Genomic DNA, 26,332 nt, shown 5'->3' with positions numbered 1-26,332 from the left:
AAGAGAGAGGTGAGCATGCACTTTATTTTCAGGGGAAGGAGGGCTTTTTCGATGTTATTTAACTATCTCGAACCACTGCGCAGTGGCGACGTTAAATTACAGGAATAAAACTTACGATATTCGGATCTGGATCGGAAAAAACCGGATCACGAGCGATTCTACACGTATAAAGAGATATTCGCAATAAAATGTTAATGCATCGTAGCTGAACCCGGCTAAAAATTGTCGCAGTTCGAAAACATGTAATCTTCTTGCAGAAATATTGTTGGGGCCGGAAAAGCGTATGCGATAATAATACAAATTTCACTTGCTTTTCATTGTTTTTATTTGCATTATTTTCAGCGCAATAAATAATGCCGCTGTGTAATATTGTGCCTTTATCGTGCTACTGAATTTGTTCATTACTTGCGATTATCATCATTACTTACATACTGATCAATAATCCATTTAACAATATCCGATAATATGCGAAAACTTACAATATTTTGTTACATTTCATGAAACCTTTTCAAACATCTCTTAAAATTATCCTTAAACTGCAGTTGAACTTGCGTTACTTTTTAACCGGGTTTTTAGCTCACTTACTTAGCTAACGTTCGGAATTAGAAGATAGTCGATAATTTTGTTTGATTCCGTTGTACAATTAAGACATAAAATATCACGTAGAAAGAGTGTAAGAGAGAGAGAGAGAGAGAGAGAGAGAGAGAGAGAGAGAGAGAGAGAGAGAGAGAGAGAGAGAGAGAGAGAGAGCATCTTTTGTGTCTTTTCATTATATTAAATAATCGAATAACACACCATAATACCACGTATAGAGAAATAGTCTCTTTTACATCTTCTCATTATATTAAATAATTGTTTTAACAAAATCATCAGAAAAATCTATGATTTGAACGCGTCAAATATATTTAAAAAGGTATTTGTTATAATGTCAAAACTTATGCTTGTAAATTGAAATGCAAAAAATATTTAAATCTTTCTTCCTGAAATTTCATTACTTTTAATATATTCTTCCCCATCCACCTCCACCCCTCCTCTCCTTTAATTTATTTAATATTTTACTAATTATTTCTACTAGAGATATCAAATAGTAAAATTAATCGTTTTATATAATTTTTATCTTTTAACGCTTTAATATTTTATATATTATATTTAAAATAATGAGTAGATGTTTCGGACTGCTTTTCTTCATTTATAGGACAGTATCTTTCTATTTTTTTTCCAATATTTTGAATGTCACGAATTAGACGACAATTAAGTATTCTTTTCAGAGAGACGTGTTATATTTGAATAAAACATGTTACAGTTTAGAGTAAAAAATAGAAGCTTAAATTTTCTAGACACCGATTCGTATATTAATTCTCATTTACAGAATTAACGTTTGTCAAAAACATCAAGGCGCGCCCACATATCCACGCGAAGACTACTCCAGGAGCACAGCGAAAAAACATTGACGAATTACATTGCTCTCTTTTCATTTCAACGACATTACGTGGAAGTTCAGCTATGCCTAATTCTAGAATTTTATGCTATTCATAATAGGCGTCACAAATCTACTCACATTCGCTAATTCTTCTTGTGTTGGAATCTTTGATTTCTCGCGAAACATAGATTAATATTTTACTTAAAAAAAATTTTAGACATTTTTATATACATATATATATATATATATATATTTTTTTCTAAATATTATGTATTTATAGTTTCAAATTTATTTTTTTTATATTTATAAGAATTATATTAAATTAAATAAATATATAAACATCTTTTTTATTTAGTAACAATTCTTTGATGTCGATTTGTGTTAAATTTGCATTCTTTGTTACAAGCACTTCGCTTCTTTTTGTCATCTTGTTAGCAATGTACGCAAATAAATTTTACAAATCAAAAAAAATGTTTATATATATTTTCATAATCTTTGAATTTTAATTTAGGAAACTGCAATCAATAAAAATATTATAAATTTAAAAGCAAGGAATCTAAGATAAAAAGGAATATACATATATGTATAAAATAAGATATTAAATCAATAAAAATTTGCACCTTGCACTCGCTAATTGCGCATTAATTTAAGCAATCGAAAAGTACGCTTTTCTTCACATATAAAATGACTTTGTAAAATCGTATTTTTCTATATCTTTAACATTTATATGCTCCTTTCATTTGCCATCTCCTAAAGTATTCGATTCCACATAATTTCAGTTTCAGTTTCAGCAGTTTATAGGTAGATTGTTCAAATATTCAAATATTACATTTGAAATTGCGCCTTGAGTCGTCATGGTTCATGTAGACGTGCGAAAATTGGACGCAACAGTTTACGCTTTCATGCAAAAAAGTTGCCACTAGCCGACTATAGCATTTTGTATAAGATTAATAATAAAGCTTATAGCGGGCGATGCCCATAAAACTTACGTGATCGGAAATAAGAATTAGATTATATAATGATCTTTTGATTTCCGCGGGAAGAGTATTTCATAAACCCAGTTAGTTTTCAAGAAACTGAGAGCCCAGCTTGATCCTGAAGAGAAGCACTTTCTCTTTTTCGTCGCAGGGCCCGCTATATGAATAATTAGGCGACCGAAATCTCGCTTATATGTTACAAAAATGAATCTTGATAAGCGGAAAATTTTATTTGAAATTCATATTCATAGAAGTCATGAAGCTATCCTAGAATCTTGCGCGCAACTTTTTATCAACTTTCATAAATTGGCAGGCTCACAAATTGCCAGATTAACTCTCGTTTATTGCGGGCGTGCTGTTAACATCTGTAATTTTAAGTAGTCATGCAAACTATATATCTCAATTTGATAATTATATTATAGTTTATATAACTATGTAATTATTATAGTACCACAATGGTGTTTCACAGTAGTAAGAAAAAGGATAAGCGAGTAATAATCGGCATTCATTAATACGCGCTTTGATTTCGTAGATTTGTCCGCAGATGATTCTCGACGAGAAAGAGAAAGAGCGGGAAAGCCAGCAGCTAGGAAGCGCATTAGAGAAGCGTAAAGTTTGCACGCTCGGCACTCAAATCACCCTTTATCGAGGGCGTTCTACGGGCACGACGATGTAAAACTCGTCGCCGACGACGCGTCACATTTATAGAGGCATCTCCGTTAATTGACTAAATTTCTCTCTCCGCATAATATATTCCGGCATCGTTTAACGAGTAATTTTACGATCAGATCATCTGCGGTTTGCTGGTACGACAGTCAGTAACTCTCGTTTTATAATAATTTGCTACGACATTTATTGAGCGTGATCTTACGTCAACGTGGACTAGGTGATAATTAGTTTCAAATACCATAGAGTGACTCGTCGTTCTTCATTTTATATATTTTTTTTTTTTTCGTACGGCGCAGAAAATTATCCTAGTTAAGAGGATTCTAATTAACAAACTCTAGCGTGTTTGAGCGAAGCGAGATTATTTTAGAGATGGACGCGCGTCGGCGGAGTCGCCGAATTCCGCCGGCAATGTATTGTTTTTCGCAAAACTCGAAGCACCACTCACACATTGTTCCGCGTCATCCTTTTATATAAATGGGCCGTCATCACGTATTAATTTATTTCTATTATGAAAATTAGATAAGCTAAATATACTGATTGTATTATTTTGATTATTTTGACAATTCAATTTAAGTGTTACTTGAGCTGTCTATATTATCAAATATACGTGTATAATATAAATTTATAAATAAATTTTTTTTGCATTTTTAAAACGTTTCCTCTCTCTTTCTTAAAAAAAAAAAAAAAATATAATATGTACATAAATTTATTTTTATGCAGTCATATAAATATACAAATAAAATGCAGATAATACAACAATGCAGATTTTTTGTTTGGGAAAAATATCGAGTTTTCACATTTAAAAATATAGAATTTAAATACAGAATTTAAACACAAATTTTCATATTTTTTCATCTACTTCAAGATTAAAAAATTTTTTTTTCTGTTAATACCACTCTCATATATTTCGAAATTTTTTCTATTTTCTACATAATACTTATTTTGATAATTTATCACTCTTCCTTTAAATGTTTCCTTTAAATTATCTCAACTAAGTTAGGAATCAATATCGCGATATTCATAAGCTATGATCGTTACCGATTCCATATATCGGAGCTTGAAGTGAAGATTAAAAGAACATCTTGCGAGTGGTGCCAAGATGCGAGGACGATCCTTGAGTAGAGATAAAAGCGACGCTCTAAGAACGCGCTGCGAGTAGAACAGAACGCAATATAAGGCTCTGCTTGCACGTAGACGTAATAAATGTGGCATTAGTCGTCGTCGTCGAGGCCAAGGAGTTCCGGTGGAAGTCGCCTATGCCGGCAGCATATAGTGAGGCAGAGTACTCGCGCAGCCAACCGGAACTGGGGACTCAGTGTACCAAGGACGACCGCTTTCCAAAAGCTGTTCGTGACCCCCAGCCACACCACGGCAAAGTGTAAAAACGGCACCTACGATATTAAATATATAAATTTTAATCCTCGCTCCATCAATTGTAATCAGGATTCATTCATTTTTCTTGCGTGATCCAGAATTTGAAATTCTATTATTTTATCTTTCACTTTCTCCAATATAATTAAAGGTCCAATATAATTAAATTGTAATATGAAGGTATAATAAAATTCTTACTAATTATTGTCAAACAATAAATAATAAAGCTAAATTCTTCTTAATGCGAGAAATGAGAGAAAAGTGATACTATTAGAAATTTAAACAAAAGTTAAAGAAATAAAGCTTGTTATACTTTAAATAATTATTACAAAATGACATTTCAAACTTTCATATCTCATATAAGTAGAATACTATAAAGTATACTTTCTAACTCCTTTTAACAGTCGCATAGAGTATGTCCTTGTATATGAACTTCTTATGCTTATGTACTAGCGAGCGTATTCTTTATTAACCTACTCCGCTTTATAAACTTCGACCTACATTTTTAATTGTCTCATTTCCAATGCTTCTTTTCATGAAGTTTAAAGTTACTTTTAAATCATGTCAATGTCAAGCAAATGTCGTTATAGTCTTTCTAATACGAGTGTTTTTTTGATAAGAAAAATCATTTTTATAACAGCTGTAAGATGAAAATATAATGTCTAAACAGAAATAAACAAAATTTTACAATCTTTATTGCAATTTCTTACATTAATTCTTTTAAAAATGATTACTAAATGATAATTGTGTCAATTAGTTAATTCTATAGACAATTATCAGAAGATTAATTCAAGTTATAAATGATTTTTTTTTAATTGTGCCTATTATTATATTAAATTTCAGTTATTTAATTAAGTATCTTATCGCTCTTATCGCTTTATAAAAAAAAGTACATTTGCTTATATATATATATACAATCAATAATAGTAAATCTTTAGAATGTTAATATTTTAAGATTGTATATTTTTTATTTAGGTTATAAGTAACAATAAACATTTTAAATATATATATATATATATATATATATATATATATATATATATATACAATCTTAAAATATTAACATTCTAGAGATTTACTATTATATTTTTATTAGAATTTTTTTACAGAGAAATATCAAATTAAAGTCAAGATTTATCTCTTAATTTTAATAGCAACACTTGCCTTTTTTAATATCAATTAAAGAAATCGTGACAGGGTCACATTACCTGAGGTGGTCCGTTAACGACTGCGTATATCCTTAGCCCGGCGTACGGTGCCCATGATAGGCAGAAAAGCATCACTAAGACGAAGGACATAATGTGACTCGGATTGCTCAGATTTTCCGATAGTGCAGTAGCATATTCTTTGTCGTGGATCAACACGCCGGACTTTAGTCGCCTCATCATGGAGAAAATATAGAAGTACGTGTAGACGATGGTGATGACCGATGGTCCCAACACGAGGATCGAGAGCGTGATGGCGTATGCGGCCATGTTGCCCCAATCGAGCATGCAGATGAAGGCCTCGCGATCGAAGATCGGCTTGTTGAAGCCGAGCAAAGGCGGGCAGCACATCATCGCCACGCTGATCCACGTGAAGACCATCCAGCATTGGCATCGGGTTTTCGTCTGTACGGTCTCGTATCTCAATGGTTTCCTGTAAAAGTCCACAAAAAAGACGATATTACAAATATTATTAAAATCGCGATATACTATATGAGGGCTGGGTAATATTTGAAATGCTTCCATTTTAAATATGTATTTAAAATGAAAATGCTATTTTGCATTTTGTATTTTAATGCTATTTTGCATTTAAACATTGAAATGCTTTTTGGAAAACCATTTCCATTTTACATTTAAAATAAAAATATCTATACATTTAATTATTTAAAATAGATAAATGTGATTTTCTAAGCGCATATAAGAGGAACCAAATCCCGTGATTGACCGAAACACAATTTCTTTTATAGCCACATTGAACTTAACGTTCGTGAGCATCACTTGTTCTTTAACTTTCGAGAACAAAATTATCAAATTATCAAATAAAACTATAAAATGTATGAATACTTCAATAAATTACATATAAAAGAAAAAGTCATTTTGCATTTAAAAACCATTTAAAATACCTATTTATCCATTTTACATTTAAAATAGATTCGAAAAACTCATTTTGCATTTTAAATATATTTTTTAAAGTATTTTATACTTGGCATTTTAAATACAATTCGAAAAGCATCCAACCCTGTATATGAGAGACTATATTATTGCAGTCCGTTATGAAATATAATTTGAGAATTTCTACAATAATGGCAAAAGATGCGCATCCTGACTTGTATTAATTAATTTTAATCTTATATATACATATATATTATTATATTTATATTATAAACGTGTGGTATCAATCTTTTTTTTTATAATATAATTGTAATGTACCTGATAGCCAGATAGCGATCTACGGAGATCCACATAAAAGTGTACACCGATACCGCCCAAAGTGTGACTTCCAAATAACCGACGAGTCGGCACACGATATCTCCGTAAACCCATCTTCGTACCAACGCCGGATACACTGAGAGCGGAACCACCAACAGACCACATAGAAGATCTGCCGAGGCTAGTGATAGCAAATAGTAGTTTATCACCTCGGAGGGACCTGCAAACAAAATATTATTAATATCATGATATGTATTTGACTATTATTAATACTAGCAACAATTATACAATTATACAATTATAATGATTATATATATATATATATATATATATATATATATATATGTATATATATATATATATATCTAGTTTATTACGTTTGTTGACATCAATCATGTATGTATATTATTGATATTTATTCATAATCCTTGCCTTGCAAATAAGATGACTTCCGGTTTACATCTTTACATTTTTATAATTTTACACTCTTACTTTGTCTCTTTTTTACAATACTTCTTTCCCATCTTTTATTTTCTTATATTCTTGTAATAAATTTAATAAAATTAAAATTAAATTAAAATAAAACAATATAACTCTATCACATTAGAACATTATATATTAAAACATTATCTATTTTTATTTTCATTTATTTCTATTGATATATAATATTAATATCATGTATAATTGATTAACAATTTAAACATTTTAAAATTGTAGATTCCTAACATTTAAAATCTGATTTAAAGATTCAGCAATCTCTTTAACATTTAAAATTTGTTAAATTAATTTATTATTATATTATTATATTATATGTATATTATTATAGTCCAGGCTGTAATTGGTCTAGTTTTATTTTATTTATTATTGAAAAAAACTATGTTAAAGTGTGAGATTTCAAGATGGAACAAAATGACAAAATTGATCAAATTTGCGAATATATATATTATTAATTAATATGTCAGATTTACATAATTTGTTCTATTAATAATATAAACATTCATGACTTTCAAACAGGAAAATGCACTTGAACGCTGAGTGAACACTAACTTAACTACGATAATTGAAAAGGTTATGAATATGATACTAAACTATAAGGCAAACTGCGAAAATGCAAAGCACTCTTGTCGACTTACCGCGGAAGTTAAGGTAGGTGACGATAATGAGCAGATTCGAGAGAATGATGGCGACGGCGACCACGAAGATAAGGCTCGCCTGCATGAGAGCCTCCAACGAGGGCTCCTCCATGCCGCCACCCTTTCGAGCTGCATCCCCCCACCCGCCCTTAGATGCTTTTACCCTTCACCTTCTATGCAATCTTCCTGCTGTCAGGACGCTTCTCGAAGCTCGCGCTGATCCACTTTCGGCGTCTGCACGTGTCTTCTTCGTTATGTACTTTCCTATTCCGCACTATTAGAAATAAATATTTGAAGTCCTTAAGCAAAAGAGTTCTCGATATGAAACTGTGTCTTCAAGGATCTTGATATACCATCGATGTAACCGTGTTACTGTAAATTCAAAAGAATTAATAACTAAGATGGCTGCAATCAAAATTTTATGCGCATTTCTTATCAATTTATTATATTTAATTAACTAAGAAAAATATATATTTCTTTGCAAAAATAAATGTTAAATAAAATTTAATATAATTTGAACGTACAAAAAATGCTACAATCAAAAACAGAATATCATATTATTATTATATAATAAGTTAATTAAATAATTTAAAAATATATTGATTAAAAAATTGACAAAATAATTAGTTGCAATTGTAAAAATGCATTTATAATTAAAAATATTAGTCTAATAATAATTATTATTATTATAAAAATTGTTTTATATTATAATATATTTATTTTATTATATAATTATTGTTAATTATTATATAATTATATTAATATATTTATTTATTATATAATTATATTTATTTTATATTGTATATGTTATATTAATTATTAAATACAGCTATTTAAAAATTAATCTTTTGTTAATAATCTTATTAGGTTAGCATTTATTCTTTCAATACAGATTTTGGGCAACAATTATTAAATAATACTAAAAATTTTGATATTAAAATAAAAAGATTCTACAAGAGTAAAAAAATCTTTTAATTATTAAAAGAAAAGTATGTTGGCTTATTGTTGAAAGTATGTTTGACTTATTCTTAAATAAATGATTTAAGGCTTACATTAAAGACTTACAAATGCTATGTAGAAAATAATAAAAAAATGCTAATCTATATCAAGTCCCGGCTACGCGCACGATTCATCTTCAAGTTTGAGGTCAGTGTGTCAGTCCAGCTTGACACTAGGGAGAAGGTAACATAGGAGAATTGCATTCCGAAGGCTAGATCGGTCGGATAACGTGGAACAAGAGTATCGAGCAAGTGTTTCTGGATCGTTCGTGACGATAATATACGCCGCCGTATATTTTTCTCCCTTTTTATTTTTCCGTGAAAGCCACGTAACTCTTTCCTTGTGGAAGTATCCCGCAAACGTTCCGCACGACGCTTTCCCTCCCTAGGTATCGACCGCCATTCATAATTTAGCTGAGTCGATCCTGAATGGAGGGGTGTATTGTAGCATCGTCTAGTATCGCGTTTCCCGAATTAAAATCGAGTTTCCGCATTTTCTGCACGACGACGTGACATGGCACCATCGACGATGAAAACTAGAGGAATAGACAGTGGCATAAATAACATTGCAATCGAAACCCTTGACATTATACCCTTGTCTGAGAGTGCATCGCACTATTTGTGTGTGATTATTTTTATCCGCGTTAATTATATGCAATAAGTAATCGTGTGTGACTATTTTTAATATTTAAGTAATATAATTTCTAAAATTTTTTTTAATGCCATAGCACTAAATTTTTTATGTAATTGTAAATATGTAAATATCCTAAAATGCTTTGTTATATACATTTATTGCTGTACAATATGATATTTGTATAATTGAAAGAAGAATTGTTTGTATTGTTAGAAACAATGTATTATTTCTATTTTAATATATAGATATTTTTCCATTATATTATTGTAACATTCCAAGTATTTATAAACATAAATATTAAATTTAATGCAATATAATTTCTATTCTGTTAAAAGAACTTAGAATTTGCATTTGAATGATAAGTTTTGATAAAGAATCTTTTTGCCATAATTTGGATTAACAGTGAAAGTTTTTTCTATTTCAGTTTTTTTTTTTATAATATTTGCATATAGATTAAAAATATATAATAATTTCATAATCGTCAATTGATTGAAAAATGTTTTCAAGATAATCATTTACCACTGTTTAATTAATTGCTCCACTACAAATTTATATGGTATCGAAAGTGAAATTTATTGAATTTCAAGATAAACATAATGTATGAAACCGAACACTTTTTCAGGCTTTCTATTGAATTTTTATTGGATTGTCTCTCAACAGATTCACAACTTCTGCTACAATTCAAAATCAACAGCAATTCTGATCGATGCGCAAGCGTTTATCCACATGAAAACGATATTATCAATTCGAAGATCCAGATATGTCGCAATTATCGTCTATAATATATGCTTAATTATAAGCAAGCTTCGTAACCATCGACACGCAACGCTTTGTTACATGAAAAGCAGCTTAATGAAGCCCCGAGTGTATTATAAGCAATTACGTTGCTGTACTTGCCAAGTTGCTAGTCTCTCGTCTCGCCACTACTTAGTCTTCGATAACGCGTGACTCCGTTACCGATTTTTCCATTTTAAGGTACAACTACAACTACAATTGATCAGCGAGATTATCGGAACGCAAAATAATTCTAGGCAGTTTTCTCTGCGTGATAATATTAATTGCGCACTAAAATGCTTTTTACGAGAACAAAATTTTATTTGTTGCAATTTGACGAACAATTTACGATATAGATATGTGAACATTGCAATGTGAACAATATCTAGTTGATAAAATCAAAGATAAATATTCCTGTTAAAATCTGTTATTTCAATCAAAATATTTTTTTACCGAATAACACAGAATAAAAAATGCTTGAGCAACCAACCGAAAATAGATTTATCAATACATTAATTAACGCGTTATTGATTGTATTAAAATTTTAGATTATCTCACAGAACTGCTAATGAAATGCTGCCTGAAAAAATTGTAACAATATATAGTCTATATTCTAGAATTATTGATATTTTTTTAAGTATCTCTTAATTTGTATTCTTTCGATAAAAACGTTATTAAAAAGTTTTTCATTAAATTGTGCAAAAATAAATGCGTTTTTGTAATGGTAACTTTAAAAACATGTAAGCAAAACAATATTTTAATAATTAATTTTATATGGAATTTATCTGAATAGAATTTTTATTTAATATTTAATTACAAAACTTTCAAATGTGTAATATTGAAAATTAAGAAGTTGCAGAAACAAATGGTCTCTCTTAACCTTTTTAGAGAGAAATTTAATTTAAATTGCATAATTTATGTAATTAAGAACGCACTTGGTAATCAGAGCAGTTAGTACATAGCTGTTTTATATTTGTCTACGTTACTCTTGGATAACGTGACTGAAGACAAACTTATGTAAGATTTACTCATTTAAGATAGAAAATCGCAACAGAAATGTCAAACGATATGAATTATTTTAATATATAATCATTATTTCACGGAACAATATTTTGCACTAATATTAATAACTCTATAATACTATTTTTATCGTAGAAATAGAAATTGTTTAACCGCTGTAATGTAATTGCACTTATTTTTATGATACGATTAAATAATATGACAAATTCTGGTACTATATAATAAATTAATGTGATAATATATATAATACTGCCAATTAAATTTTAAAGTTATAATTAATAAGTTAATATTTATAACTATACTATTTATATTATACAAAAAAAAAATTATACAAAAAATATATGATGACCATAAAATATGTGAATTATAAAATAAAATAACATATGGAGTTAAGACACATATTTAATTTTTATATTTATATTTAAAAATTACAAATGATATCTCTCTTTATTCTATCAATGTTATATATATGTACAACCTGTTCTAATAATAGAATGTAGTTTACATTTAATAATACACACAATATTGCTCTTTGATAAATCACTAACGAGATTTATCATACTTGATCATCGTGTACATAATTACATATCCATTAGTTCCTTTATTGCATAACATTGAATATTTCTGGCTAAAAATAATTCTTTCAGTTTCACTTTTGTTGAGATTCTTTGATATATGTTCAAATCCACTCAGTCATAAATGTAACAGCTTTTTCCTTCCATTCTCACGTTTAATCATATTATTTTTAAATCATTTCTTGAACATCGTAATAAATCATGCAATATTATCATATTAAAATTGTCAATTATATCAGAAGAGTGATACTGTGGAATAAGTTGCAATAATAAATTATAAATATATTGCATTTCAAAATAATGTAATTTAATAAGATATGGTATAAACAATATAGGGGCAAAAAGATAATTCCTTCTAGTCATTTTATTTGTAATCAATGATAGTTTGTTACATTTCAACACATCGATCGAAAATCTTCGAAAAAAATATTTCTATTTTATTTATATAACTATATATATATTCTACTGAAAAATATCTTTTTGATAAACAAAGAATCTCTGACAAGATTAGCTTAACTCAATTAAAACTCTATATAGTCTAATCTTTTGTTTAATCTTTCTTTAATCTAATTCAATTTCCAATACATGGCTCGACTATACGGAAACTGAGAGGGTTGATTAAAACCACGGTCTCTCTCGTGGGTTCGAAACGCTGCTATTTTTATCCATTTTCATATCCGACGACAATCAACGACGTGGTATCATTGCGGCTGACAAAAAGAAAGCATCGAGCGACGGTTTTTCCCAGCGGGGCTCTTCAATTACCGCTAGAGCGAGAGCGCTTTTCTATCGGGATGACGAACAAACCCGAACTGGTATCCGACACAGCAGGGTCTACTCTCTTTTGTTTAGTTAACCGAATATTTGCGCAGTCATGCGCATGTGTCGCGATAAGGGGTGATCCACGAGTAACGGACGCGCGCGCGAGTCAATGCACATCGCAGATTTCCAGCCGCGTGCTTGGCTCGCGAGTGATTTTTATTTATTCTCCGTATATACACTTATTATTAGTAGCAGCTCTTTGTAACAATTTCGCAACAAATAAGAAAGGCTAAAAGAGCAAATTTATTTGCTTTTTGAAAAATCTCAATGGTGTTTGGTCAGAGATAATTCTTGCACAATATTTCATATGTTTTAAATTAGCTAAATTTGAAAAATTGTCAGATTTGACAGTCTGTTTTAAAGAAATGACATTAGATGGAAATTTACTTAAAATAATATAAATATTTTATATATTTGATTATTATATCTAAATATATATATAAATAATAATATAATATTATATATATTTACATATATATATATATATATATATATATATATATATGTATATATCATATTAATCATACACAATTAGAGAATTATTAATAAAAATGATATAATATATGATATTTATATAGCAAAAGATAATGATGCACAAGAGTTAGAAGACTCAATTGGAAAACATTAAAAACTGCACGAGCACATGTTGCAATATGCACGATGTGCAATAAACCTTTGCGTAAAACATTCATAGAACGCTAATTAACTCTGTATACGATTGCGTAAGATTTCTCTTCGTAGTTGCATAGGATTCCGACTGCTAGAAGCTATCAGGCATAAAAAGAAGACATCAGATTTTTGATGCTTTACATCTTCGCGGTCTTTCGCAACCGTTCACTCAGAAATATTTCATCGTAATCAAGGAAAAGAAGCAGTAAATTGGAGCGATATAATATCGACAAATCAGCGAGCTTCCTAATATATAATTAAGCACGGCGATGACATTGCAGTTCACGCAGCATCCCAAATTCCGAGTACTTTGTGTGCATCGTTCGCATCCGCTATTCACTATCACCCTCGACCATGTCAGTTCAGTCAATGTCACACGTACCTCCTCGGTCGCATCCTGATCGCGTGCACCAGCTCGCAGCAGCTCCGCCGGTGCCCCTCGCAGCCTCCTGACGCTCCCGTTTACCCTCTCGCGTCGCTTTTCTCCGCGAACCCGGCCGAGTCGGCGGCAGCGATAGCCGAGAGGCTGATAGCGCGTCGTTCTATACTCCCGTCGTCGTCGTTGTCGTCTTCGTACCGCCGAGATCTTGTCCCTTTCAACGTCCCTATATATCCCTCCCGCTCTGCCGTAAGATCCACTCGAGATGCCTTCGCAGAAGCACACCGCTACGCACAGGCGCACATATTCTCACTCTCGCTCGACTCCACAACCGGGACTTCTACAACTACTACTGGCAGAGAAGTCCGTTTTTCTCCCTCGGCCCGGGCGTCGAGGCGTCGATACGACGGCGACGACGCTTGCGCGCCACCCCCGATCCACCCTTTCCCACCCGGGCATTTTCGCGGCGCATTCGAGGCTGCGACCCTGTTGTCGCGACACACGAACCAACCCCGTATCGTCGATTCCCGCGATCTGTCCGCATTTTCGCTGTCACAAACACCCGCAGATTTCGTGCTTGTCAAATAAACGAGCAGAAAGAATCGATGGACAATGGAAATTGTTGTATCAATATTCTTTTTGAATTGCCCTCGCTCTCGAATATCTCATGACGGCTACTTATCGATTCTCAATTCTGTGAGCTTGCCGCTTCGACTTTTCCGCTTTACTGCATTTAAGAAGAAATAGAGTATCAACGAATATTTATATTATAATATATTATAAAGTCGTAAACTTAATATAACACATCCTTTGTACAATTATAGACAATTTGCTTCCTAATTAGCTAGGTCAGGATCAATTAAATTACTGGTATCAAGTTTTATTATATGACCCTATTCTGTGTAATAAAAAAATATATGATCAATAATTCAATAAATTCCAGATAATCTCATAATTTCATTTTAAATTGCAAATCCTCTAAAAGTTTGTTAATAAAAAATTTTATAATTACATATATTATTATCCTTATTTTATATAGAGTTTATAAAAACAAGAAGCAATGAAAAAAGAAGATGAATACGGAAGAGAAAGATATATTTTTAAATGTATATTTGCGTAACTACTATACAAATAAGTAACAGAATACTTCAAGTACAACACAATTTACATTTTTTTAATAAGATTATTTAAAAAAAAAATTATTTACGTTTTGATTTAAAAATTATATTGTTGTTGACAAAATGCCGGTAAAGTCTGAAGCAAATATTCATTTATTTAAATCAAATCAGAGAAGAGACACCAGAGAAAGTGATGCCTTTATCAATTTGTCTTTAAATGGCGTTGATGAAGTCATTTCCGTAATATATTTGCACTCTTTTGATTAAAGCCAGAAAATCGATGGTGATTTTCATGAGATAACGTTACGTTCGCTGTTAATTCATCAGTCAGAAATTTAAATTAGGTCTTTAGACAGGTCATCAAAATTTATTAAAATAGTTTACGATACCACGTAATAGTTATTTAGAATGTACGCTCGAGATAGGAAAGCAGGATTTTCGCATATTAATATGGCCGTCTTCGTGATAATTTTAGCTTAATCGTTTCTTTTTGCTATGATTACACTTTGATTTGAATTGTTAATTCGTTCGATCGTAAAGTATTTTTACAAAGTTAATATATTCGTATGCATTCGAGTTCTTAATTAAACTCGAATGTACAATGAAAATTTTTCTTTTACGAGTACCAAGATTGGAGTCTTAAATTCCACAATTATTTATTTAAATGACGCTCTTTTCCTTTGTATTTTTAACAATATATTTCTTTCATTTTTCAAATATAAACAAGTTTTAAAATATTTCTAATAGATTTTATTTTATTTTATTTTATATTTTACTCATTATCAATCCAATTTTATCAAAATAGCATTTTAATTTTTTTTTAAACGCTTTTTCTAATATTATCGTGTGAATAATTTTTATATTTAATATTTCATTGCGAAAACAACACGCCGCAAGCTGGCGTTTGATTGCCCGTCAATGAAAGCAACACGCCACGAGCGAACTTGACCGTCGCACACTAGATTTAGTTGCCGATATTACAAAAAAATTGCAAAAGTATGCAATGACAGTCTTTCAACACATTATTGCAAACTTTAGAAAAGTGTATTATAATTTTTTTTATTTTTTAAAAGCAATATTAAACCCGCAGCAATATCGAACAAAAATAAAATAACATATTATTAATTTCTTCAAAACAAAAAAAAAATATATATATATATATATGTATATATATATCTAAGTTATTAAATTCAATAATTTTTGTTTAATGATAAAATAATAATACTAACTCACTCGCTGATTAAGCCTTATCGATACGAAACAACATAGTGTATATAAAGATAATTAATCGGCATCATAGAACAAAGGCAATAATAAATAATTAGATACAATCGATATATATATATATATATATATATATATATATATATATATATAACATATTTTATGAAATTTAAAAGAAAACTCATATGTTGCAAGTATTGTATCCTTTTGAATCTTTAAATAACAATGTGCAATGAGATTAGCCTTAGTGTCAGTGACATATATATACATATATATAGCCGGTTATATTGAATGAATAAATTTGGCACAGTTACCAACCATTCTCCACAACGATGCACATGTTCCATGCATTCGCTCATTCTGAAACTGCGGGCATTGTGCCGCTCAAATTGGCACATCTCTGATACGAAAGTTCTGCAGTATTTCATTGTTACTTGGGCTGTGGCAACGAGTGCTTTTCCGCGATACACCACTTGCGCGACAGCTTAAGGAAAGGCGTTTTAGACGTTTCATCATTCCAATTGGCATTTTATCTTTGTTTAAAAAATTTGAGAATGTTAGCTTTTTTTAATTTATTCTCTAATTAATATATAAATTAAACGATTATGTCTTAACGGGATAAATAAATGTTTGTAAAAATACAAATAAAATGTACAAATATCAGGTAAATATGTTGCTTCATTAAATTTTTTAAACTTTCAATCATAAAAAATTCCAAAATTATTGATGCCTTGACAATTCTGTTAAGAAAACACAGATTATTCCTAAGTTAAAACATTGAAACATCTGTAAATGAAAAGAAACTAAAGAACTAAAGAACATGTAATACTCTGCAAGCACACACTAAGCGTCTTAAGTGCAATCAGCTCTTATAGATTTATAATTTGAAAATGAAGATGAGATAAACGCAGTCAAAAATCCAAAGATTGAGTTCTATAATAATTTTTTAAAAAGTGATTATTAAACAATATTGTTTTCAAAAATGTATCGAGAATATAAAAAACAAAAAATATACTAACATAAGTCAGGGTCTTCTTTACAGAGATCTACTCTAAAGTTTTCAAAATTAGAAAAATGTATTTCAAATATCAAGTGTGGATAAATTGTATAGTAATTAGCATAAAAAAATTGGTTGGACAAGAAGACAACAATATTGATAATATTTTTCAATTTTTTAATCCCATCTTTTCTCTCATAACGTACGCAATTTAATTCATTTCTTTTATAATACAAATATTTTATTTCTATTAATGTAATTTTAATTTTGGCGCAAAAATTATCAACAATCCGCACAAACGGCAAATTAAATTCCTGAAACCAATTATTTATTAAATCAATAATATTATTTAATTTTTTTAATTATGCATGAAATGCATAACTGTGTCATATAATTTCTGTATAACATTTCATGCATAATAAAAGATAAATCTGCTAAATGCTGTGGTATTTCTTCCAAATTATATCAAGATAAAGTAATTTAATTAATTCTCAGCACTATTTGATTCTTAATAAATGCGAAAAATGATTATAATGTATTTTTCGAGTTACGAGAACAGCACATCTCTTATAAAAGAAATTGATGTCATGAGAAAGAGATATAAAAGCATGTCACGTCATATTCGCGCGATTATTTTTTAGAGAATACGGAGTTACGACAACGATACGACGACAATCACGACGATCACGAGATTTGTATAAGGGGACAAGGACAGTAAATGGGAGCTCGATAATTCTAATGCGGCGTCAGTGGCTTCCTTGAATGCTGCCGTTTGGTATAACGTTCTTGTTCGGGTATTTGCCGTAGACCCTGCCGCTTCTGGTGACCCTATAATGGATCTGCGTTGCGGCTTGAATCATTGACATGTCGCCGGACATGTGCGGACCGTCGCCGGTGCACAGTCGCTTCGCCCGCCGTATGCCGATGGCCTTGTGCTTGTGTAATTGCGTCAGGTGTCGTTTCTGCTGCTTCAATATCATCTTCTGATTGATCGCTAAAGCGGCATTGCGTCTTCTTAGCAGCTTTAGCGGCGACACCGCCAGAATAGCTCTGGTGATGCGACGTCGACAGCGCCACAATAGAACAGCCGTCGCAAACCAGGCGAACCATGGACCAGGCGAACCATGGATTCTGGGATTAGGAATTGACGGCTCCCTCGACCAGAGAAATAGCATCTAGAAATAAGTAAATGTTAATATCGCAAAAATTAAATAAATCACAGAATAAAATAATGCTTTTAAAAATTAATAAACTAAATTATCAATAATCAATAAATAATTAAAAAAAATTATCTCATTAATTGTAATTATTGTAATTATCTTAGTAATTGAAATAGAATTTTAGTATCACTAATTGTATTGAATTATTATTAATTAATTAATTTTTTCAAACTAAGATTTGAACTAGATGATAATTTATCAAATATCAAAATGTGACAATTTTTAATAAAATTTATTTTTTAATAATTTTGTAATAAGTATTAATCTTTTTTTATTATTGAAAGCATTTTATAGCCACGATTATAAATGTAATTAATTTATTTAATATAATAATTCCTCTTTTTGACATTTGACATATAGAAATAATTGTTACTATTATTTATGTACAATAGAGAGTTATTAAGCTTCAATAGTTATTGTTAAAGAGAAATAAAGAAAAATATTTTATATAAAAAATTTATTTCATATTACTTGCAATGTGACATTTGGTGCAATTGTATAATGTAATAAGCACGTTAAATAGTGACATGAAGACATCGATCTTGTAAAAGTTTTATAATCTTTAGCTAATTAAACTTTGATAAATAACAAAACAATAATCTTTTATAGAGCAAATAGCAAGTATCAATCTGAAGCAAAAGTTATAATAATGATTGATATGTGTATCGTAGCACTAATTGAAGTCAGAAGTTAGTTAAAACAATAATGATACTTGGCGATGATGGCATGACGTATGCTTTAGTTATACCTATATTTTTTTATGAAATCGATGTAAATTTATGTAATCTCTCATTGTAACTCTCATTAATAACAATAAATATTTATAAGATGCACAAGTGTTAATGAGATTTAATATTTTTAAAATATAAGATATAAAATATGTAAAAATATTTAATTTTTAAATATGTTATATATTTTTAATTAAAAAGTTATTTTATTTATCAATTAATTTCATATACACATCCATTTCAATTTTTCGTCTCAAAATGATCCAAATTGAGTTATAAAACTGCAAAATATTTTGCATAATGTAATAATGTAAGAAAAGAAATTCAATATTCATTCGTGGAAGAATACAAATCGTTGATAAAATAATGCCGCGGTTTGTGAAATTGACATGTGATTTGTTCGATCTATACTGACATTAGTTTCAAGATTGCATGAGAAAGCATCGTGCAGCTGCTACGACGATCGATTTCACGGTCGTCGCTAGCTTTTTCAAGGCTGCGCACCTTGAGATCCACGTGTGGATCCCAAGTAATTCGCTTAGAGCCCCTGCGTCTCGAACACGTTCGCTTGTGTGTCCGACAGCGGCTTTCGACTTTTATAGCTTTGCGACATCTCCGTCGTCGTCGTTTGCGTGCGCGTAACCTTGCTCTCTTTCTTCTTTCTACTAAAGTGACCCATTTGGAAGAGACCCCTCCCGGGGTAAATTTCGCATTGGTCGCACGTTTTTACTGTCAGGACTGACCTTATAGATCCACTCGCTGGCGTTCTGCCTGAAACTAGAAGATGGGTCGACTATCCGAATCATAGAACGGCCGTGAATACTGACTCGTAAAAGACGGCGATGGTATCTAGAATTACAAAAATAATATTTTGCAAAGTTTAACTCTTTAAATTATTAGAAAAATATTGCCACATTATAATAAATGAATTAAATTTACTATTATAATTAAATATTACCATTTTCTTTGAGATGTTTGTTTTGAGTAAATTAAACTCTTGGAGATAAACTCTAAAATAATAGAAAAGAAAAGACTAAATTAACAAGATAGAATTAAGGAAGCAGTTATAAATATCGACAAGTATACAAATACATATATAATCTCCAAAAAAGAGAGAAAGACATAGAAAACGTTAAGCTAGTAATACATAAATCGATATAAATCAATAATTCAACACAGTTGTATTGCCGACTGTAGCGGCTTAAGTAGATACAAAAGTAAGGATTCAATTCTTGTCGATGAAAATAAGAGGCACTGTAGAACATTTTCTTGACGATAGAATCGACAACATTGAATCATATCGTGTTACAGTTTTGGGGTGGAATAACATATAGAGAATTGTTATAAAGTAAATAGACGTGTTTGTTGAGATGCGTAAGGTCATATCTTATATGTATATTTAAGCAACATGATGTTTAAGATACACCGGCAATATTTATCAAGCATATTTGATGCATCAGCGAAATCGACGGAAAAATATAAGAAAAGTCATGTGTGATACGGTAGAGATACATATTGGATATCTCGCTATATAATGTCAAGGTGAACGGATATTCTACACGTTTCCGCGAAATAGACGGAAAATTGGACGGTATTCCACGTGCAAGTTGACGTTTCTCGAATCGTTCGTTAAAATATGCGGAGGTGGTTTATACGAGGAGACATTTCGAGGAAACGCTTACTGAAGCGGAAAGACATATGCACATACTATGTGTACATACTATTTGTACGTTATGTATGTACTATTATGTACTATTATGTATAAACGCGTTCACATCGTGTTTGCAACAGGGAATATGGTAATCTATTTCGAAATATTTCTCATATAATTTGTCGTTTAATTTAATTATATTGATTATATATAGAATACTCAACAAATTTTCATAATTTTACATATATATATATATATATATATATATATATACACACACACATAATTAATAATATATATAATTAATAATACATTATATATGTATACATATAAATAAATTTATTTGTTTTTAAATTTCTGTTTTAAATTTATAGAAATTCTTTTTCTATCTCTCTCTCTCTCTCTCTCTCTCTCTTTTAAAAGCTTATTTTTAAAAATCTTTGTAATTAGCTGCCAGTTAATAAGTTTACTTGAACTTAATTATAAATTATAAATAAATTTTTTTTATTTGTATATGTTAACATACATATATATCTATTTGTCAATTTTATATCTCACAATTTCAACAGAATTTTAATCATTTATACTCAACAATATAATCTCTCAAGAAAAAATGCTCAAAAAAATTTATATTCAAAAAAATTTAAACTTAAAGAATACAAATTTATATTCTAAATTTTATATATATATATATATATATATATATATATATATAATATTTTTTAATTGAAGTTAATTTCTAAAAACATTTTATTTGAAAAACTAACTTTTAGAAAATTATTAATTTTTATTCAATTTATAAATCTACAGAATTATTGATGCAGATCATATATACCTCGTTTCCAATTACATCAAGTACTCCAATTAAAATGTATCTTTTCAATGTTCACCCTCAAAAATTCGCATCCACTGCTCACGCAGTGGCGCTCAAATTTGTTCGTCGATTCGTGATGGTAGTAAATAATTCGGCAGAAATTGTTGCTGTCATGAGGACGCCTGAGCGATGATAAATAAGTCTAACCAGAAAGCTGTCATTTACATCGATGATTCTTGGCGATGAAAGCTTTCCTTTCGATCGCGCAATGATCTTTTATATCAATCAGTTTTAGGCTTCTCGCTAATCTCCGGGAGGATGAGACTGCGACAAACTCGATAGTTTTGTTCACATGAAAAAATTTTATCAAAAATACGAGTAAGAAAGGGATATAAAAAGTAGTAAAATAGCATATAAAGCGGAGCTGGAGAGCGCAAGAATTTAGACAAAGGATGGTGCCAGCCTTGGTTAATTGTCTGACATTGGCTAGCAAACATAGCGATTAGTCGACATTGATTTGAGCAAAACTTCGCTAGAGCAAATATTAAAATTTCAAGATATCATATCATATATCAAGATATGATAACGCATATTAACAAAGTATGAGCCATGCTTCTATCTTATAGAAACTGACATCTCCGACATGAGAGCAAATATACACACATATATATTTATCTTTCTTTAATCATGAGACAAAGAATATATATAAATATACATATACTAAATATTTTAAAAAAACTAAATAGAATATCTCTTTAAAAAAATGTTATTAAAAGAATAAATAGACAAATTAAATGAAAAGTTGAATAATAGATCAATATAAATACTATGTAAATATGTGTTGCCAATATTAAATTATAAATATGTATACAAATATGTGCTTATAAATAATATTTTTGTTGTAACAATAAGTAAAAAATAAAGTAGTAGGAAATCATATATAAAAAGCTTAAACGTTATTTCGTTCTTTTCGAAGTATTTTATATTTGTTTGCAAATTGCATAATCGAAAATGTAATAAAGAGTTTTATGAGACTTGTCTACGAAACATAAAATTATAATACGATCTTGTTATTTATTACTTAAATAACAAAAATTGTTTTATAATTGAAATATCCTATTAAATATTTTTATTATTTTCTTATATTTTTATATTTTATAAAAAAATCCAATTATGTTTAAATATAAAAAAATGTACGCACATAAAAATTTTTTAACTCACATATTTCACAGCATTTCAGAAAATGCTTATAACGTTTGAATTATTTCCATCATTTCAGCGTACGAGAAACACATTTTCTTCGTCATATTGAAGTTCCACCTATTCCAGCCTTGCCACCCTTTCGCTGTCCTACTGCTTTCCCGTGACGTCACGGGATCGTAGGTCAGTAGGTCAAAACCTGGATACGTGACCTGAGTGCATTATATGTATCCTTGTGTTTGCGTCATACATTGGGTCATATATAAGAATTAGAGAGCATTAGACACTGCAAACAGATATAACAAATTAATCAAGGAATAGTCTCATACTTGATAATGGTCATTATTTTGTTCATAAGAATCTAAGTAAAAAAAAGCTATATTTAATTATTTTACTATATAATTATTTTATAATTATTTTATTTTATAATTATTTTATTATCAATAATATATTTTTCTTTAATATCATATACATATATCGCAATCATCGGCTTGTTAGCTTGTACTGACCTACATTCTCCCGTTTATCGCAAAGAAATTAAAAAATTATATATATAATATATTATACAAATATATGTATTACACAAGGTTGTTTTATAATTGTAAAATATTAAAAATGCCGTACATAAATAACGAATAAAAATATTAAGAACAAAATAATATAAACATAAAATAAAAGATATAAGTAGAAAAATATACATTACTAAGATATTTGTGCATTTCTAATTTTTTATAATAAAAAAAGTTATATTTATATAATACAATATTACTTAACAAATTACAATATTACTTAACAAATTTTGTAAAATATCAAAAAATTCTCTTTCTCTATCTCTTAAATATCTTAATAAAATAGATGATGACAGCTTATTCTATAAAATATACACATAACACGAGACAAAATTTTCTATAACTATACATTAAAATCGCAATTAAATCGCAAATATTTTCTATTAAAAGTATGAAAAAAGTGTAATAATTTATTGTATTTAGTCATTAATAAATATAGATAGTATCCTTGATTAAGTTCTCCATAATTTGCTTTCACGACGGAAGCTACATCTTGCTATTTACGATACCATCTATCATTGATATGCATGCCTCAAGGCATTACGATTTGTAAAATCATTATTTATAAAATGTACATACTGAGATTGCAGATATAGAGAATTGATACAATTCATGTAAATTAATCAAAAGATAATCACAATGGAAAGAAGACCTATATGAAATTAATTCTATGAAATGATTAATATATATATATATATATATATATATATATATATATATATATATATATATATAGCACAACTATATTTAAAAGCCACAATTTAGTTATTTATTCTGCACAAATTAAACATATTGGAATATTCTATTTATTAAATTTAAATTATTACTACGACATTATTTTAATGTTTGTTTTATGCCTACATGCTTATCGCCAAACATGTATTATTTTTCAAAACATTGTTAACGTTTTAATTTCTTAAGATATTAAAATGCCGACAAATTTGGTATTTGTAATCGAATTTATAAAAATACAATGCATATATATATATATATATATATATATATATATATATATATACATATCTTTCTTCTATATTCATTTCTTTTTTTATTGCGCGCACAAAATGCAAAAGCAAATTATTATCATGAGATTAATTTTCGGTTATTTTGTTGTATGTTTTTTCTTGAGAAAAGGTTAAAGTTCACAGTATCGTTATAACTTTAGCGATTTCTCGCGACTATTAATTTCTTCCGCAACATTACTTCCCTCCACAGAGTGGAATTTTCTATACTTTGTAGAAAAGATATTGCGCGGAGATGCGCGTACTTAAGTGTTTTTCTTATGAATATACTATCTAAGAATTCATTCGTGAAGATTGAAACAACAGATTCCAACGACGTAGATTTCTAAGATGCTAAAAGTGTTAGAGTATTTCTCACAATAATGATCATATGGCAAACATTCTTTAAATTAAAATTATTCCTAATTTGAATATTTGTATAACTTTTAAGCTTTTGCATGTTTAAAAGTATATTATTGACAATTTGCACATTTTATGAGAAAGACATAACGGATAAAAATTACAAAAATTACATGCAAAATCAAAATTTAATTAAAGAAAATTTTATCTTAATAAAACAAATTTTAAAAATTAATTAAAAAATATTGTATTATAAAGAGTTTAAACTAACCCTAAATTTTCCTTTTATATTTGATAACATCAGATCGTACTTGCATTGATTTGCAGTCATAATTTGGTGCGTAGCCTAAAGCTAACTGTGGGAATAACTAATCGTTAACTAACGTCATGATTGCTTACGTGCAATTCGATGAGCCTGCAATTGATTGTGAAGACAAACCGGTCCGACTGCCGACGAATTATCGACAGAATAAAGTATGTGCGAGCAATAATTAATAAGACGATGTTTATGGTACCTCGATAACGAGGCTTATCGTACCGCGGAAAAAACGACATGTTACGACAAAAAAAAAAAAAAAAATACTTTTGCGATCTCAGCAAGTTCGATTAACATTCCTATGCAGTGTCGGTTGCATTAATCATAAGCATTTCATTTGAGCGCACTGGCACTGTCTGAATGAAACATTACTTTGGTTTCACTGTGTCCTTCGCATTTAAATGAGTACATTTATCTGGCTCTTAAATAGGAAATGTAACAATACAAAGAGAATAAGAGAGAGAGAGAGAGAGAGAGAGGGAAGGAGGGAGAGAGAAAGAGACAGAAATCAAAGGAACTCATAATACGCAATTTAAATTTTTTTTTTTGTATGAGGATAAAAGCATGAAACATCGAAATACTGGAGAGATCACGATTAGATAAGAAGGGTAGATCGCGTTCGTGGGAATGAGCGCGTCTCGGTATATTATCCTGCCACATTGATTTATCTCTGCCGGTCGCGATATGCTTCTGTGTTTTGTGCCCCGCTCTCCTTTAATGGGCAATAACGTGACGATGATCCACGCAATTATTCCGCTCCTCTCCGTTCGCCCTTAGTCAGCAAGGAGTGAGCAAAAAAGTAATAGAGCGGAGACCTCGGTTGCAGCCACTGCACCACTGACCTTGGTCTCAAGTAACGTCTTGGCCGAAGTGATTCAGAAATTGCACGGCGACTTCTAGTGCGCGTAACTTACAACTTTGGCATTGCAAAATCGACCGCTGTTGGTTCTCGAGCAATTCCCTCGACGTTGCTAGCTAGAGTCAGAAGAATCGGGAGTATCGAAGAGTAATCTTATAAGATTTATTCTTCAATGTACATGTGGTGACTGCTAGAAAGAATAAAGAAACATTATTGTATCTTATTTTGCGTATAATCTTAGATTAAGTAATTTTAAACAGATTTACAAGAAAATCAAGAGTTTAATAAGTAATACAAAAAATCTTTGGGTGCCATATTTTTTTCTATTTAAAAGCCAGATAAATGTATAAAAGTAGTTCTGCATACTGCAAATTTAGATATATCTTTTTAATTCAGTTAATGAGCATGTATCTCATATTT

At 29.8% G+C, this 26,332-nt stretch overlaps 2 protein-coding genes across 3 annotated transcripts; both read right to left on the bottom strand.

Moving 5' to 3' along the window:
• Positions 1 to 3,927: 3,927 nt before the first annotated feature.
• On the bottom strand, positions 3,928 to 14,193 carry LOC126858927 (G-protein coupled receptor 52). The gene is made up of 5 exons (XM_050609662.1): positions 13,859 to 14,193; positions 7,985 to 8,356; positions 6,852 to 7,071; positions 5,646 to 6,075; positions 3,928 to 4,457 (listed from the first exon to the last, which is right to left on the bottom strand). Exons 2-5 carry the CDS (start codon positions 8,094 to 8,096, stop codon positions 4,278 to 4,280), a joined length of 942 nt encoding a protein of 313 aa, XP_050465619.1. The 5' UTR covers positions 8,097 to 8,356; positions 13,859 to 14,193; the 3' UTR covers positions 3,928 to 4,277.
• A 3,475-nt stretch (positions 14,194 to 17,668) lies between these two features.
• Positions 17,669 to 20,365, bottom strand: LOC126858933 (uncharacterized). Of its 2 annotated transcripts, XM_050609671.1 has the most exons (4): positions 20,235 to 20,365; positions 20,101 to 20,152; positions 19,886 to 19,991; positions 17,669 to 18,369 (listed from the first exon to the last, which is right to left on the bottom strand). In XM_050609671.1, exons 3-4 carry the CDS (start codon positions 19,946 to 19,948, stop codon positions 17,941 to 17,943), a joined length of 492 nt encoding a protein of 163 aa, XP_050465628.1. In that variant the 5' UTR covers positions 19,949 to 19,991; positions 20,101 to 20,152; positions 20,235 to 20,365; the 3' UTR covers positions 17,669 to 17,940. The 2 variants fall into 2 exon arrangements, with proteins under 2 accessions (XP_050465628.1, XP_050465627.1); XM_050609670.1 differs by lacking the exon at positions 20,235 to 20,365 and having other exon boundaries at positions 20,101 to 20,182.
• Positions 20,366 to 26,332: the final 5,967 nt, after the last annotated feature.

The sequence above is a fragment of the Cataglyphis hispanica genome, chromosome 2, assembly GCF_021464435.1.
Source record: "Cataglyphis hispanica isolate Lineage 1 chromosome 2, ULB_Chis1_1.0, whole genome shotgun sequence".
Classification (NCBI taxonomy): domain Eukaryota; kingdom Metazoa; phylum Arthropoda; class Insecta; order Hymenoptera; family Formicidae; genus Cataglyphis; species Cataglyphis hispanica.
This window is presented reverse-complemented; position numbering and strand designations above follow the sequence as displayed.

What these genes read in the sequence shown, in the direction of transcription:
- LOC126858927 (XM_050609662.1), bottom strand. Translation starts at nt 8,096, where the DNA reads ATGGAGGAGCCCTCGTTGGAGGCTCTCATGCAGGCGAGCCTTATCTTC. An exon ending in CACCTACCTTAACTTCCGCG is followed by an intron (nt 7,072 to 7,984) that starts GTAAGTCGACAA and finishes TTTTGTTTGCAG; the next exon opens with GTCCCTCCGAGGTGATAAAC. An exon ending in GATCGCTATCTGGCTATCAG is followed by an intron (nt 6,076 to 6,851) that starts GTACATTACAAT and finishes GGACTTTTACAG; the next exon opens with GAAACCATTGAGATACGAGA.
- LOC126858933 (XM_050609671.1), bottom strand. Translation starts at nt 19,948, where the DNA reads ATGATTCGGATAGTCGACCCATCTTCTAGTTTCAGGCAGAACGCCAGC. An exon ending in CCAGCGAGTGGATCTATAAG is followed by an intron (nt 18,370 to 19,885) that starts GTCAGTCCTGAC and finishes ACTTATTTCTAG; the next exon opens with ATGCTATTTCTCTGGTCGAG.